Here is a 15,912-nt window from a genome sequence, read left to right as displayed (position 1 = left end):
CCAACCAGCATGGGTTTAGGAAGGGCAGGTCCTGTCTGACCAAGCTCATCTCCTTTTATGATCAGGTGACCCGCCTGGTGGATGAGGGGAAGGCTGTGGATGTGTCTACCTGGACTTCAGCAAAGCTTTTGACACCGTCTCCTATAGCATACTCCTGAAAAAAAAGCTGGCAGGCCATGGCTTGGACAGGGGCACTCTGTGCTGGGTCAGGAACTGGCTGGAGGGCCAGGCCCGGAGAGTGGTGGTGAACGGGGCTGCATCCAGTTGGTGGCTGGTCACCAGTGGTGTCCCCCAGGGATCAGTGTTGGACCCAGTTCTGTTTAATATCTTTACTGATGATTTAGATGACAGGATTGAGTCCACGGTCAGTAAATTTGCAGATGACACTAAGTCAAGGGGGAGTGTCGAACAGCTGGAAGGCAGGAGGGCTCTTCAGGGGGACCCGGACAGGCTGGAGAGTTGGGCTGATTCTAATGGGATGAAGTTCAACAAGGCCAAGTGCCGGGTCCCGCACTTTGGCCACAACAACCCCCTGCAGCGCTACAGGCTGGGCACAGAGTGACTAGAGAGCAGCCAGGCAGAAAGGGACCTGGGAGTTTGGATTGAGAGGAAGCTGAACATGAGCCAGCAGTGTGCCCAGGTGGCCAAGAAGGCCAATGGCATCCTGGCCTGGATCAGGAACAGTGTGGCCAGCAGGACCAGGGAAATGGTTCTTCCCCTGTACTCAGCACTGGAGTACTGTGTCCAGCTCTGGGCCCCTCAGTTCAGGAAGGGTATTGAGGTGCTGGAGGAGGTCCAGAGAAGAGCAACAAGGCTGGTGAAGGGACTCGAGCACAGGTCCTATGAGGAGAGGCTGAGGGAGCTGGGGTTGTTCAGCCTGGAGAAGAGGAGGCTCAGGGGAGACCTCATGACTCTCTACAACTCCCTGAAAGGAGGTTGTAGCCAGGTGGGGGTTGGTCTCTTCTCCCAAGCAGCTATCAGTAAGATAAGAAGTCATGGTTTTAAGCTCTGCCAGGGGAGGTTTAGGTTGGATATTAGGAAGAAATTCTATATAGAGAGGGTGATCAGACATTGGAATGGGCTGCCCAGGGAAGTGGTGGATTCTCTGTCCCTGGAGGTTTTTAAGATGAGACTGGATGTGGCACTCAGTGCCATGGTCTAGTAACCACGATGGTAGTGGATCAAGGGTTGGACTTGATGATCTCAGAGGTCCCTTCCAACCCAGCTGATTCTATGATTCTATGAATACCCTTGAGTTGCTGTAGTGTTTAGCTGCAAGTGTGTAGCTTCATCAGGACAGAATTGAATTGGTGTGGCTGAGAATCACCACGCAGAGTGGTGGTGACAAACTGGGGACAATTGGAAGGGTTGTTACAAAAGCACACTTCTGACCTGAATTAAAATGCTAATGCATCCTATTTGTGACCAGTCCATAGGGGTGAGAGATCCAGACGTCCCTAATGGCTTAGATTTGTGTGTGCATTTGCACAGATTTTATGAGCCTGCACTCCTGTTTAGACAAGGAATGTTCCTGGCCTTGTGGGTATGACCTTCAGAATGTAAACTGATATATAACTATGTTTTGAGTTAGCAGCCAGGGTGGAGCAAGAGAACCAAAGAAACTATGAGCTTTTCCCAGTCTGCTCAGGAGAGGATTAGTGTTGAAGCCTATTATTACCACTTGTATGACAACACTGTTAACTCTTGCATTGCTGCTGGTCATTCTAGTGTTTGTCTCACAACCACATCGTGGATAAAACCCAATCCTTTTTGTGACTGTTTGGGTTGGTGAAATTTGAGCTGAAAGATTTGAATGTAGCACTATTTATATTGGGGGGGGGTCATGAGAACATGGGAAATTATTTGCATCCTTGGGATATTAGACCATGTTGTGGATTGTTTCTAAACCTTGGTTTGGAAACATTGGAGTTGATGTTAGTTATTTGTCTTGTGGAACTCCTGGTTATCCCAGGAAGGGACTATACAAAGGCAGAACAGAAGGCAGTTCTCACCTTATAGGAGTTTAATCATTGCCATGGTAGTATTCTAGGAAATATCTCCAAATAATTTTATATGTGTGTTGGTTTTGAAATGCATAAAACTTAGTCTGTTCTCACCACCACTGCCATCACTAAAATTTTGATGATACCTAATAAACTGCAGGCTTCAGAATAAAGGTGTTCCAAGTCTGGGGAAATATAGATGATACAAAAGGTTTCCAAAAAGAAAAGCAAAAGTCATGTAACTCATGTTTTGATACTGTAGAGGATTTTGGGGTTGCTATTCAAAGGTTAAAGTAGCCTTAAGGAAGAGTTAAAGGAGTCTTCCCTGTATGGAAATTCTGTCTGCTTGCTCTTCATGTGAAGGAGCCACAGCTCCTTTTATCACAAGACAAAAAAATCACCAGATCCTTTTATCTGCAGAAGTTCGTGGAAGCTGGATTTAGCATTGGTTATCAGAAGTAACTTTTTGCTCATGGTCTCAGGAAATGGACTAGGCAACCAGTCAATCTCTTGTAAAACAGTGTAAAAAATGGTCGTCATGTGACATGGCAAAAAACAGTATTGAGTATATCCACCCTGTAGCTTCTTGAAAAAATCTGTGCACACATACACAATTTTGATGAAGGACCGTAGAAAAACTCCTTAGTTGAAGGGAAAATAGTAATTTTGACTCTCTTAAAATATAGATGTCATTACTTCAATGCAGTTTAAGATTAGCTGTGGTGAAATGACAAAAAAAAATATGAATTGGGAAAACAAGCATTTCTAGGTGTTTAAGGCATACTGTGCCTTCAGGAGTAGGAATTACATTTAATTCCTTCTAAGCTTGAACTCTGTTCTAACTTGTATATACTGTCTCTCAGCTCTGAGCAAAGCAGAGTTACCTCTAAATTGTGTAACAACTCACCTGAAATGTGCATTTGCCTTCCCTCAAAAGAACTGTAGTATTATGAACATCAGCAGTCTTTCAGAAACATACCCACAGTCAAAAATACATGGAAACACTCAGAAAGAGTTATCTCATAAATTCGAACATAACAAAACTCTGTTACTATTTAAAAGTCTCTGGAATTTAAGTTTTCTTTGCAGAAAAACTATTTGCAAAGAAAATGCCCATTGGGAAAGAAAGTGAAACTAAAACAAAGTTATGAATAATGAAGATACAGTGTTTGTATATTTTTTAAAAAAGGACTCTCGTTTAGTGGCTAATGTGAAGCAGATGGAATATTTGCAGTTATTTATCTCGAGGCTTTCTCTGTTATCTCATTTGCTATTGCTATTTGCTACAGTATGAAACCTCTTAGATAAATTAATATGGACTGCTGGCAGCTGCCTGTAGATAAAGAGCTATCTTATAATTACTTCAGTAGCATTTTAGCTGCTACTAGATTTCACTTCTGTCATCACCTCTATATCTGATGTAGAGGAGCTAATGAGAATTGTTTAAACCAGACTTCTGAAAAAATCATTTGCTCCAGTGTCTGTGGACACTGATGTTGGGTGTTTATCAGGGGTAATATTATACTTTTCTTACTCGTATGAAGTAGACTTTCTTTCTCCCTTTCTTTCTCCCTTTCTTTCTCCCTTTCTTTCTCCCTTTCTTTCTCCCTTTCTTTCTCCCTTTCTTTCTCCCTTTCTTTCTCCCTTTCTCTTTCTATTTCTTCCTCCCTCCCTCCTTCCCTTCCTTCCTTCCTTCCTCTCTTTCTTTCCTCTTTCTTTCTTTGAAAGCAAAACATTAATTTATTACATTTACTAAAAATTTCTTCATGCACAAATCTTGTAGAGTCCAATTTGGCTTTTGATAGACTAGTTCCTCTGAAATTTATATAAGTAGAAATGTCTTGACCTAATTAGTGATGAAAGTTTAGCTTTAAAATTTTTTCCCTCTTCTGTTTCATCCTGTGGTGTTATTGTTCTCCCAAAAAGGCATAATTTGACAAATCTAATAGCTGTTGGTTAATAAACATTTAAACATTTGTTTAAACACTTTCTGGGTTGATTTTAGGCTTAGATGACCTGTGTTGCTGTATTGGCCACTTAGACAAGTGGAAAAATCTACATTTTTCTGCTGTCAGACTTGGATCAGAACTTGTTTGTACAGCTATTTTACCAAACATCCAATACATACAAGCAGAAAGTGTCACATGTTGTCAGCAGAGATGGAAACTGTTAGACACAGTAAAGTTTGTATAAGGCTAGGAGTTGTGGGTGCCTGTGTTACGGCTCTAATCCCCAACTCAGGTACTCTCTGTGTGTTTGGATGGTTGCTGCACCTCTCTGCTTCAGATATAGCCATCTATAAAACAGAACTCTTCCCAATGTGTCTACTTAGAATGAATTTTGTTGGTATTTGGATTTGTTGTGTCCCGGGGTTGCCCATCTTTCCAGTCCTTTTATGGCCTTTGGAAGAGAACCTCTCTCTGGTCTTAGGGCTTCTCCTGAGAAGGTCATCTTGTGGTTGGGTCTCTGGCCAGGCTGTGATCACCTCAGCAAGCTAAGTTTTGTTCTACACCTGCAATTCTGCTCCCTCTGTAAAACACCAACGGAGGTGCCCTGTGGCCAGACAGCTTTCACTAGGCACAGCACTATTTATTTCAGCAACAAAAAGTGTCAGAGGAGCAAACCTGTAATAAAAACACCCAATAGAAGGCCTGCACAAATGCTGAACAGAGAGAGTATCAGGTGTCACAGGCCTTGGCAGATATATTAGTGCAGCAATATCAGTTCTTCGTTCCAACCTGGCTGCTCCTTGATCCAGTGAGAGTGACTTATCAGCCTGAGTCACTTTTTGCCTTTCCCTGTTTCTTTATCCAGTGGACCACTTCAGCCAGGTAAAAACAGGATGTGCTGTTTCCAGACCCACCGAGTGCGACATGAAAACAATTAGCTTTTGCATCTGTTCCACCCCTTTACAAGTACATACAGTCAACACTTAAATGCATATTCCCAACAAGTATGGCTTCTGACACATCCTCCCTTTCAGTGTTTCCAAGGTTTACCTCTGTCATTTGTGTGGTGTTAATGTTGTTAGTAGCAATGCACCAAAAAACTTCTGTAGAGGGGTTAGTGTAGTGATGGTGTGCTTTACAGTCTTTTAGGGAACTCATGGTAAAGAAGCCTGCAGATTGCCAGTTCTTTTCCTTAAATATATGGCTGAGGTGTTTACTGTGTGCCAAAAGATTCCCATTTTCATTTATTATATCACCATAAAATAACAGCTGTGGCAGCTCTTTCTAGGTGAATGGGTGGAAAAGAGTTTTCCCCTTCAGCTGTCGTGCTGAATGTCAGGAGAGGGAAATAGTGCAGACAGGGTGTACAATGGCTTCATGCCTTCTCAGTGATTTCCAGGGTCCTTATGCCCATGGATGAAACTGTCTCTGTGCTGTGCAAGGATGGCCCATACCGCTGTATAGCCCAGACTGATAATGAAGTCAGTAATTATCACCTGCTAAAGATTTCTGAAGAAATCATTCAGTGGGGGATATTGGTGCACCAAAAGCCGTGTTTTGGCCTCTACTTCAAAAGAAGCACAATTCATGTAGCACGTTAAGACTGTTGACTGGATAGAATCAATCACAGCACAAACAGTGGACTGCACAGACGTCAAATTCTTGGCAGGATAAGGCTTAAAGCAGAAAGATTTGTTTTGTAGAGGTTGCCAAGCCAGCCATGTGGATTTTGAAGGTTCAGCATATGTTTTTCTTTTCTTAGTTTTCTGGTTTAGAACTAAATCATTCCCACTCCTTAGTGTTTATAACACTTAAATGCAGTGTTCATAACACTGAAATATTCCCATGCTGCCCTCCACAACTACTGTAATGACTGTGTATGCACTGACCTTTTGTAATGTTTCTCATTCATTGATCTCTCCAGCCCTGAAGACATTTTTTTTTCTTCGCTGGAAATCTTCCACTTTGTAATAAGTTTATAATTGAATACCATTTTTCAGATAAAATCAGTCCAGATTCTCCAGAGATTCTTTGCACCATGGTGCTTCAGTGCACACATCTGAGTTGTGTTTGGCTTGGGTTTTTTTTACTATTCTATCAGATCTCAGGCTCCTGTCTAGTGTACTGTCTGCTGTTATGTCTTTCAACAGTGCTGTAAGCCCATTTTTCAAATATATTTCCCCCCTATTTAATGAACATTGTTCACCTGGACAAATGTCATCCTCATTCACCTTTCAGATCTTCCAATGTCCCTTTATATCATGTCTTTATACTGCCTGAGGCCTGCAGTGTCTCTTATTTTAATATTTTCCAGCAAATTTCATGGGTGCACTGTTTTCTCCTAATCCTCATTTTCCAAATTACACTGTAGTCAATAGAGAAGCTTCTGCTGACTGTGGGAACTTTAGAGCCATTGTTATATTAAAAAAATCAAACAAAACTCTTCCATGTTGTACCTTACCACGCGTAGTGTGTCTTCACTGGGGCAATTTGATCATCCTTGTTTGGATTCCTCCCTCCCGTTTTCAGTTCTGTATGCAAACTGGGCATCATTAATTGTGGGGAAGTTTGTGCAATGCATAGCTGAAGTGGAGCTGTTGCTGTACTTAAACCCAGATGTGGTCCATCTGCTGCAGGGGTAAGAACAAACCTGGAAGTGCAGGAGCTTTAAAGCAGAGCCCGTAGCTGGGACAGGCATAGCTGAAGTAGCACTCAGAGCTATGTGGATACTATCACACTTCCAAATGTACGCAGAGCCAAATGACCCGTATAACTGGACAGATGCTCATCCCACTGCAACCTGACATCTGCTGGGGAGGTTTTAGCCTCTGCAGGTTGTTATTGCTGAGCCTCAGCTCTTTGCTTTCCTCATTCTTTTTACCTTTTCAGACGAAGATTTGTGGTTGTTGGAGAGAAATAGGTGAGTGATGGCTTGCTCCAGAGCACAGGTCCCAAATGCCTCAAGGACACCATAGAAGAATAAAGCCTGTTGCCACCAGCTCTGCTTTTAGCCAAAGGCTCCACTGTTGCAGGGAAGGAGAGGCAAGACCCTCAAGTGACAGAGCTCAGGCTCTCAGTGGGGTTAGCTCAAGTGCAAGGAGGGCAGGACAGTGAGGACAAACTGAATCCACACTTCATCCAGAGCCTTCTGAAAACCCACAGGCATATCATTACCAAGATTTAATAGGGTCTCTGTAACTGGCAGTTGTTTGCTTTTTTAATTGGTGTTGGTATCATGAAAGATGAGAATGGTATCTCCCATTTTTTGGAGGCTTCTGGAGTGGTGACATCATCATCCTTTGATGATGTCATAAGTGGCTCTGAAAGGAAGCTAGATGTTCAAAGGTAAGTGTTTTGCTGAAAGTTGCAACTCCTTGATTTTAAGAGTGGCTGACGTCATTTGGGTAATTCTTTCTGCTTCAGATTCAGTGGTTCAGGTTTTAAACCAACATGCCTACCTTTCTGTATGCCTAGAGCAGTTTTACTTAGGACCACCGTCTTCTGCCCTCAGTGACTAAGAATTGCTGCAACTTTGACAACTCTGTTTTATCACAATTTATGCTCTTCTATCTCCCTTCTTTCCTTTGGTCTTTCTCTTGCCATGTCTTCCTCTCACTACTCTTCTCCACTCGTTTTCTCCTTCCCAATTTATTTTTTTTTAACTGGGTTATTTTGGGGAGATAAAAATGGAACCATTCATGTACTTGAAAAAAAAGTATATGCAAAACTCTTAGATCAGGGACTAAGCTTGCAGCACCAATGGAGGATTAGACCCTTGTTCAGCACTCTTCTCCCTAAGAAGTTATAGAAGGAGGGATGCTAACTGTAAATTGTACTATATTCATTGCCTGCAGCAGAAATTGGCAAATGAATTAACAGTGAAGTTTCAATCCATACTGGAGCTTAATATGTAGCTGCTGAAGTCAATGAAAATGTTCCTATTGACTCCTATAATGATAGCCATTATTTGTGATTTTTTTTTTACTGTGATATCTTTGTAAATAAGAAATTGGTATCTACATCTTCTGCATATATTTCTCATTAATAGCTCCTCTTCTGCAGAATGATGACTGCTTGTGTTGTACAGCTCTTTGGAAGCATGATTTCCAAGGGCTAGGTTTTGCAATGCTAAAGGGTTGCAAAAGGAAATTCTTGCATGGCCTGATACAACTCACTGCAAGCTACACTTGTGAATTGTAGAGGCTGTTGTCATCACAGTTCTTCTTCAAGTGATAAATTGGGTAGTAAGAGAATAAACATCAGAAATAAGACAGTTATCCATGGCTTACACTTGTATTATCTTGCAAAATAATTTTATTTTATTTTATTGACATTCTCTGAACGGTCTGGAGCATGAGTCCTGTGAGGAGAGGCTGAGGGAGCTGGGGTTGTTTAGCCTGGAGAAGAGGAGGTTCAGGGGAGACCTCATCACTCTCTACAACTGCCTGAAAGGAGGTTGTAGCCAGGTGGGGTTGGCCTCTTCTCCCAGGCAACAAGTGATAGGACAAGAGGGCATGGTCTTAAGCTGCTCGAGGGAAGGTTTAGGTTGGACATTAGGAGGAATTTCTTCACAGAAAGGATGATTAGACATTGGAATAGACTACCCAGGGAGGTGATGGAGTCACCATCCCTGGAAGTGTTTAAAAAAAAACAACTGGACATGGCACTTGGGGCCATGGTCTACTTGACATGGTGGTGTTTGGTCATAGTTTGAACTCGATGATCTCAGAGGTTCTTTCCAACCTAATTAATTCTGTGATTTACAAAATCCCTTTCCTGCAGCTTTCCATGCAAGTTGCAAAGCAGATCAACCAGAGCTCTATACCACTTTGTATAGAAAATTATTTTTAAAAGCATTTTACTAGCTATTTTTATATTTCATTATAGTAAAGACATACATATTGACCAAAAGCACTTTTAAATTTCAAACTAAAGCAAATTTATTTAGCTGAAGACTGGAAGTCCTTCTGTAAATTCAGAAGTGCAGCATTTCTTTTTCATAACAAATCAAGACATAAAGCATAGTTTTTATTTTTGTGTCATAATTGCCTTAAGTGTATAGAAAGCAAATGTTGTAGAATGTAGTGCTAAATCAAATTAGTGATGGATAAGAGACTGGAATAGTGTACCAAGATCAGGCACTTGAACTGACACTGCATTCCAGTCTCATGTTAATTATTTGTTTCTTTGAAGGTAACACAGGTTATTCTGAATTGTATAGTGATTAGTCATGGAGAATGTGAAAAGATAGGCTGGTCATATATATCAGTAAAATATTGAGAGAGCAGAGTAGGTTTTCCATTTCTGCTTCTTAAGTAAAACCAAGCAGACCAAAAGGGTCACTCAGCTATTTGTAATTTGAACTCCATCAGTCCTTCTGAGGAAGATGTGTTGACTGTTGTTTCTCTGTGGGAATTTCAGGCAAGCTTTCAAATATGGAAGTCCTGTCTGTTTAGTGTAGGTTGCTGAGAGCACTTAAAGTCACCATTACATATTTTACGGATCTTTTGGAGGGGTGGCCTCAATCAACATTTTCCCTAATTCCTCTGAAGAACAGCATGCTTTTTGTCAGCTGGATACTGTCTTTCATCTGAAAGATAGCTTTCTTTGGTGGCCATGGTTCTTTCTCTCTCTCACTCTCTTTCTCTCTCTCTAGTGCTTTTGAAGTATATTGGGATGCCCAGCATGGAAGTGACAGCACAGAATATTTTTAGCAGTAAAATGCTGTGCTTGGAGGTATCTGGCTTAGTGAGGAGAAATAGTTCATCAGAATTGCTGTTGGTTCCCAAACCACTTGTTTCTAGCATGCCTTGGTCCCTCTGGCTGCTATTCAGGCCCCAGCTGCCTGGCTCTGGGTCATGCATCACCTTCTCAGTTTCCTCTAGGGGACTGTGTGAGGTGTGGGAGGTCTGTGGGAGCTGCTGCTCCTGTCCCAGTGCAGCTCTGCAGGTCTGCGGCTGCTTCAGCAAGAGGCAGCCGATGCTTCTGTGTGCCCCAGAGCAGGAGAACCAGAGAGCAATATCTGCTGGCTCCCCATCTCAGACACCCTCACCATCCCTGTCTCTAGCTCCAGGAGCAACTAATGATTTTCAAAGTGCAGCACATGCTGAATACTCCCTCATTTTACACTTTCCTAATTAGTTAGCTGTTTACCATGCAGGGAAATGAAGCCACAGATCTGAGGGCAATGGCAAAGTGTTTGCTTTTTGGCCAAGCAGGGCCAAACCCAGGCTATGCAGAGGAAATAGAGAGCTAGTTTAAAGGTTAATCACATTTCAAAAATAGAGGGAGGGAGATGCGTTATAGTGCCTCATTGGAAAAATGTCAAAAGCCATTAGCTGCTGGCTGAAATATATGAAAGGGAGCAGCATTAACTCTGCTCTTCTTTTTGTGTGGAGGTGAAATGAGGCATTTCACCATTTACCTTTGGGAATTAGGATGCAACATGTTTTAAAGGTCAGTTCCTTTGTTATAGGGATTTTCAGTAGAAACAGGAAATTAAATTTATTTTCCTTTGCACATACTCTTTCTCCTTTACATACCACACCATCTACTCACTTATGTATGGCATGAATGTTGATAAATATAGGTACATACATATGCACATATATGTAGTCCACTTAACAGCTCTGTATTTCACATGCAGAGTTTTCTTTGTCAATGTGCTACATACATGATGTCCATGTTCCAGGAATAGCATGCCTGGAATAGTATCACTTGCCAATTAAAACAGGTCGATCAGGAATATTCATACATTCCAGCCTCCTGACGAGTTTGAACTACTTCTATTTTTGACTTGCCAGAGGATATTTCTTTCTTATCTTCCACCTCCCAAAAATACATACCTTCAAAAAATGAAAGAGCAAGATTTCCCTTTTGGACCTGAATGTATTTTTCTAGAGATAAAATTTGTCTGGCTTAAAAATGAATTCCTACTGGACTAAAAATAAGTTTTATTTCTTTGGAAATAGGAAAGTACCTAGCCTTTCAAAAGAGACAGTCAGGGTTTAAAACTGACTGTGAGAAGAATCTACATACTGGATTTCTACATCATGACAAATACGTTTTATATAGAAAATTGGTTTTATACTTAAAGGCTCCGCTGCTCCTTTTTGAGGTGACCTGCATATTGCAGAGCTCCATAAAGTCATATTGAAATATCCTTTCTGCTGCCTGAGTGTGTATTTCAGCGGTCACTGTCCATAAACTGTGTGCACATGGCTAGTTCCATGTGTGTATCCCTTCCTTGGGGACCTGCTTTGCTCTGGACGCTGTCCTTCCTGCACACCCCTGTCTCTTGCCTCCATGGCAGGAGGCAGTGTGCAGGTGCTATTCAGTGGGAGCAGCTTGTTCCAGCTTTCCTATGGTTTCACCTGTCAGCTGTAACCATAAGGGATAAACAAGCTTATCCCTTCCCTTCTGTGTTCTTCTACCTTGGACATGCAGATGGATAGTGACCTTTCTTCTCAGCCTGGTTTTCCAGACTTCCCGTACATTTTCAACAGAAAGGAGGAAACAGCTTTCTGCAGTCCTCCCCACTGGCTCAGCTTGCAATAGGAATGGGATTTAGTTTGGATATGGGCATATGTCAGCCCCTCTGTCAAGTTAGAGAGGTTACGTGATGCAGAGTTCACGCTGCCTTTGTGCCAGCTGCGGGAAGAGGACAACAGCCCATGCAGTGGCAGTGCCAGCTGGCTCCCTCAGATACTGTGTATGAACACAGTATTTTAAAGCTGATTCTGAAATGTCTTGTGCCACTAAACTCTAGCTTAAAAATGTCTGCAATTTCTTAAACAAGGCCATCCAGTCCAGCTCAACTAAGCCTCCTTAAGCAGGCATGGTATTTTATAAACAATATATTTTGAGGAACAGTGATTACCCATACATCTTAATAACATGGCAGGTGTTGGAGCATCTCCAGCAGCTTACAGAGACTAAATATGACAAATAAATATCAGAAGTGATGAAGCCAGAGAGCAGCATGCTGCAGCTGAGGGATGTTCTCAGCACCCCAGCAGGATGAGAGCCAGGCAGGGTTCCCAGGCTCCATCTCAGTGCAGCATTTCAGTATGTGCTCATCTTTAAGTATGAAGTGTTTTCCCTGCTAACGCAAAAAGGGGCAGTTAATAAGTTTAAGTTTTCTCTCATGTACATGTGTTCCTACTTCCACAGAATGATGTGGGTAATCTTCGATAATCTGTATCCAGGATGGTCCTACACTGAAGGGATTCCTTAGTAAACCAAACTCTGAGAGTAATGGTTGTATACTTATCTGCCTTTTTTTAATATAAATAATATGGAATTTAAAAGAAGACAGAACCAGCTATAAAGTATAGCAGAAGAGCAGAAATCTTACCAGAGGATTTTACTATTGAAGGGTTACTGCAGAGGTATACTTCAATACAAAGCGTGAAACGCAGCTGAGTGAAATAATTTCCTACAATTAGCAAGTCAGCAAAGGAAAAATTTATTGTAGATAGCATTGCTATTTATAATTATCCATTGCAATTGTTAATGACTTCTTTAAAAGGATTTCTGTTGTAAATCTCTCAAGAGAGTAGCATTGAACAGTTCAGTGTTGGTACCTGCTTACCTTCCTCCTTTGAGAGCATGACTGTGTAAAACCAATGGGACAATGTCGACATCTTCTTGCTGCTTTACTCTTTCAGTGAAAGTGTAGTTTCCTTCAATTTAAAGTTTCCTTTTTTTAACTAATGTGATAGTCTTTGAGTTTCTCAGCTTTGTCTGTTGGACTGTGTCTTTTGCCCTGCATTTGGTCACACCATCAGTCCGTCCTCAGGCACAGTGACCCTTGTTGTATGGGTGGCATTATCTTTGTTTTCTTGTTGATATATGTAACAACAAAGCCAATTCATCCCAGTGTTTACAATTGATGTATTTTAATCTCAGATTGAGTGGTTCACATTTTTTCTCAGTTTTTAGGGTGACTAATAATTAATATAATTGTCTTCAGAAGCGAGTCTCAGCACCCACCCAGGACTGTTTCTGTAGCAAGGCTGAGTTGGTTAAGGCACAGTTTTACAAATCTGTTAAAATTAAAACTGGCCTTATCTCTAAAGGGAAAAATCTGGGAGATTGCTGGCTGGTCTCTGCAGGCAAAGATTGTGGCCTTTTGCTTTGTCAGAGCACAGATGTGAAATCCATTCCATCCCCCCGAAGCTGGAGCAATGAGGCCACGGCCCAGCCCATCCGAGGTTGCTGCTTCAGCCACTTCAGTTCGCGGCCATTTTGGACTACCCGCGAGCCCCACTCCTCTGTGACCAGCTGGAAATGTCTCCATATGTCTATTTTATTTTTTGTATTTAGTGACGGTCAAAACCACGAGTGCTGGCCTGTTACGGTGGCAATATGTGCCTTTTTATGTGCTTGAAAGTGGGGCATAAGCTAGTAAGTTGGTGAGTGTGGGCCTGAGGCTGCAACATGGTCCCACTGGCTGGTTTTTGAGCTGTTTGATAAAAAGGGATCCAGAACCATGCCCTTGCTTGGAGGCTGGGATGTGTTTGCTCACATCTGCACCACATGGGGCTTGCAGATTGAGAGTGGTCTGGAAAACAGCTTGTTGAGGCAGTGTAAAATGAAACTTGGAAACAGACTAAAAATTTGCACCTGTGGACAACCAAAAATCCACTCCTCAGGCTCACTACCTGCCCACCTTTTATTTACAACAGACCTGCATGTACAAGGGGGTCACTTCTTCAGCCTTGGTTCTCAGCAACTTCTTAGAGGTTATTAATTTTTATAGGCTATTCCTTGACTTCTCTGAAGATGAGGTTGGTAGTCTGACAGCTGCTAGGTGGCTCAAACACTGCAAGAGGACAGTGTTTTGTTGTCAGTCAACAACAGTTTTGGAGGCCGAGGGTTGTGAAGGCACTCGGTGAGTGGGATTCTTCAAAAATAATTTGTCCCTTGTGGTACGCTGCAAGAAATAACCACATCTGTTGTGGTACAAGTAAACATAGTACAGACACCTGCATGTAGCTATTTTATGTGGGGCTTTTTTAAAGGAAGAGTTGGTGCAAAGGAGGAGGATAATTCTATGTTATTATTAGATTAAAATAATTATTTTAATTAGGTAGTGGTTTATCCATGGTAAGCTAGATGTTTTCATGTTTGAGAATTTTGTAGGGACGCGTTTTTTAAAATTAGATTTCAGGAAAAGATGTTATTTTTAAGAAAGTCTGCACTTTTAAAAATATAAATGAGTGATAAAGCTAATTTCTCAACATGTGGTGCCAAGCTGCCTAGCAGTCATATCCTGTCAAGCCAATGGCTTATTTTCAGCCTGACTCTCTGCTATGCATATTGTCATAACAGGCTCTTGATGAGACTGTTTTCTTTATTTGTAGATGAGGTCTTGTCTGAAAACTTTCTGGACTACAAGAACCGCGGTGTCAATGGCTCTCACCGTGGACAGATTATCTGGAAGATTGATGCCAGCTCTTACTTTGTGGAGCGTAAGTATTTTTCCAATTCTGCTATGCTATAATTCAGTCACTGCAGAAAGATAATTGAACTGTTATATTTGTTTTTATGATGTTTTTATGCCCAATACGTCTCTTAGGAAAGGCCAAAAATGTTACCAGAATCTTCAAATGTATTGAAAGAAACTGAATCATTTGGCGGAATAGAAACCTGCAATTTCTGCAAACAAATTTTGTGGGCATTGACTTATTTGCTTTTTTTTTTTAAATACAGTTATGAATACATGTTTTACTCAATTTGCTGCTATTTGCACTATATCATTCGCTATGAGCTGCATTAACTTTAGTATGGTATTAACTCAGGGGCATAATCTCAATCACACCAGCTTTTAATTGGAAAACTTCCTGGTGTGGTGTATCCAGCTTCCACCAGATTCAGGTGGATTCAAAAGTAAAAAGAGTCAAGTTCTGATTATCATCTAGACCAATAAAGGTATAACAGTATGTAGTTGCAGCAAGGTACATTAATTTCAAATTAATTGTTCCTCATAATATTAATATATTACCCAGGGCATCTGATGCAATGCAGTGTAACTCTTTTCCACCCCCTTAGCAATGAAAATGCAGAAACACTGAATTTGTTTCTGCAAAGAACTAGGTACCTTATATACAGCAAGTTAACATTTCCAGCCCTGACTGTCCCATGTCTCTGACCATTCGAATCCTTCCTATTTTCAAAGAGTTGCCACGTGCTAGTGTGAATGGAATTCATGGTCATTTTTGGAGAATAGAAATAGGGTACTCAAAAGACTGGACCGAGGTCTATAGCAAAACATCTGCAGTGAAAGAGCCACATGTATCCTTAAGGAGGAGTTAAGCATGAAGAAGAGTAGCAATTTCAGTTTTACAATTGTACTGAATGTTTCCAATGATCTATCTGAGCCTCCTGGACAAAATTCAGACATTTGGTAAGAGCATTTATAAATTGCTTGACAGTCAGGTATATGTGTTTAAGACTGTCTAAATTTGAGAGCAATCAAAGGAATCTTTGATATAACCTATATTCTAAAGGATTTGTAAAGGCCAAGAGTTATACTTCTTTTATCTCCAGCGTTGACCTTAAGTATTTGGTATCAGCAAGGATGCTACATGTAAACATTTTACAGATACTCAGTCCTAGAAACAGGTTATCTCTTTGCAATATGAGGCATTTCTGATGATCTGTAATTCCTAGTGTTTAACTAAATTGAGAATGCTGCTCTAAAGAATTAAGGGAGCCACTGAAATGTCTACAGGACATACAGGATGCTTATATCTTGTGTTTTTAAAAATACATAGATGGGAAACTGTTTAATATATAAGAACATTGGGTGTAGTTATCCTGGTTTTGGGACAGAAATTCATTGCAGGATCTAACTTGTAAAGCAGACTCTAATTTGCAGCTGCTTTGAGCCATGGTCACTAATCTTTGAGACTGATCATATTTTCTTTTAGCTGTTAAAGAAGCGTGGAAAGAAG

At 41.2% G+C, this 15,912-nt stretch overlaps 1 protein-coding gene across 11 annotated transcripts in view; it reads left to right on the top strand.

Moving 5' to 3' along the window:
• HECW1 (HECT, C2 and WW domain containing E3 ubiquitin protein ligase 1) overlaps window positions 1–15,912 on the top strand; it is a 258,654-nt gene that overhangs the window by 87,537 nt on the left and 155,205 nt on the right. For all 11 annotated transcript variants that reach the window (XR_007906638.1, XM_051799421.1, XM_051799422.1 and 8 more), the window contains one exon: window positions 14,320–14,427. Coding sequence is in view for 10 of the 11 variants with exons in the window: in XM_051799421.1 (XP_051655381.1) it covers window positions 14,320–14,427 (108 nt within the window). In the remaining variant the exon portion in view is untranslated. The remainder of the gene's footprint in view (window positions 1–14,319; window positions 14,428–15,912) is intronic.

The sequence above is a fragment of the Manacus candei genome, unplaced genomic scaffold (assembly GCF_025592945.1).
Source record: "Manacus candei isolate 608988 ecotype Guabito, Panama unplaced genomic scaffold, ASM2559294v1 h1tg000049l, whole genome shotgun sequence".
Classification (NCBI taxonomy): Eukaryota; Metazoa; Chordata; class Aves; order Passeriformes; family Pipridae; genus Manacus; species Manacus candei.
This window is presented reverse-complemented; position numbering and strand designations above follow the sequence as displayed.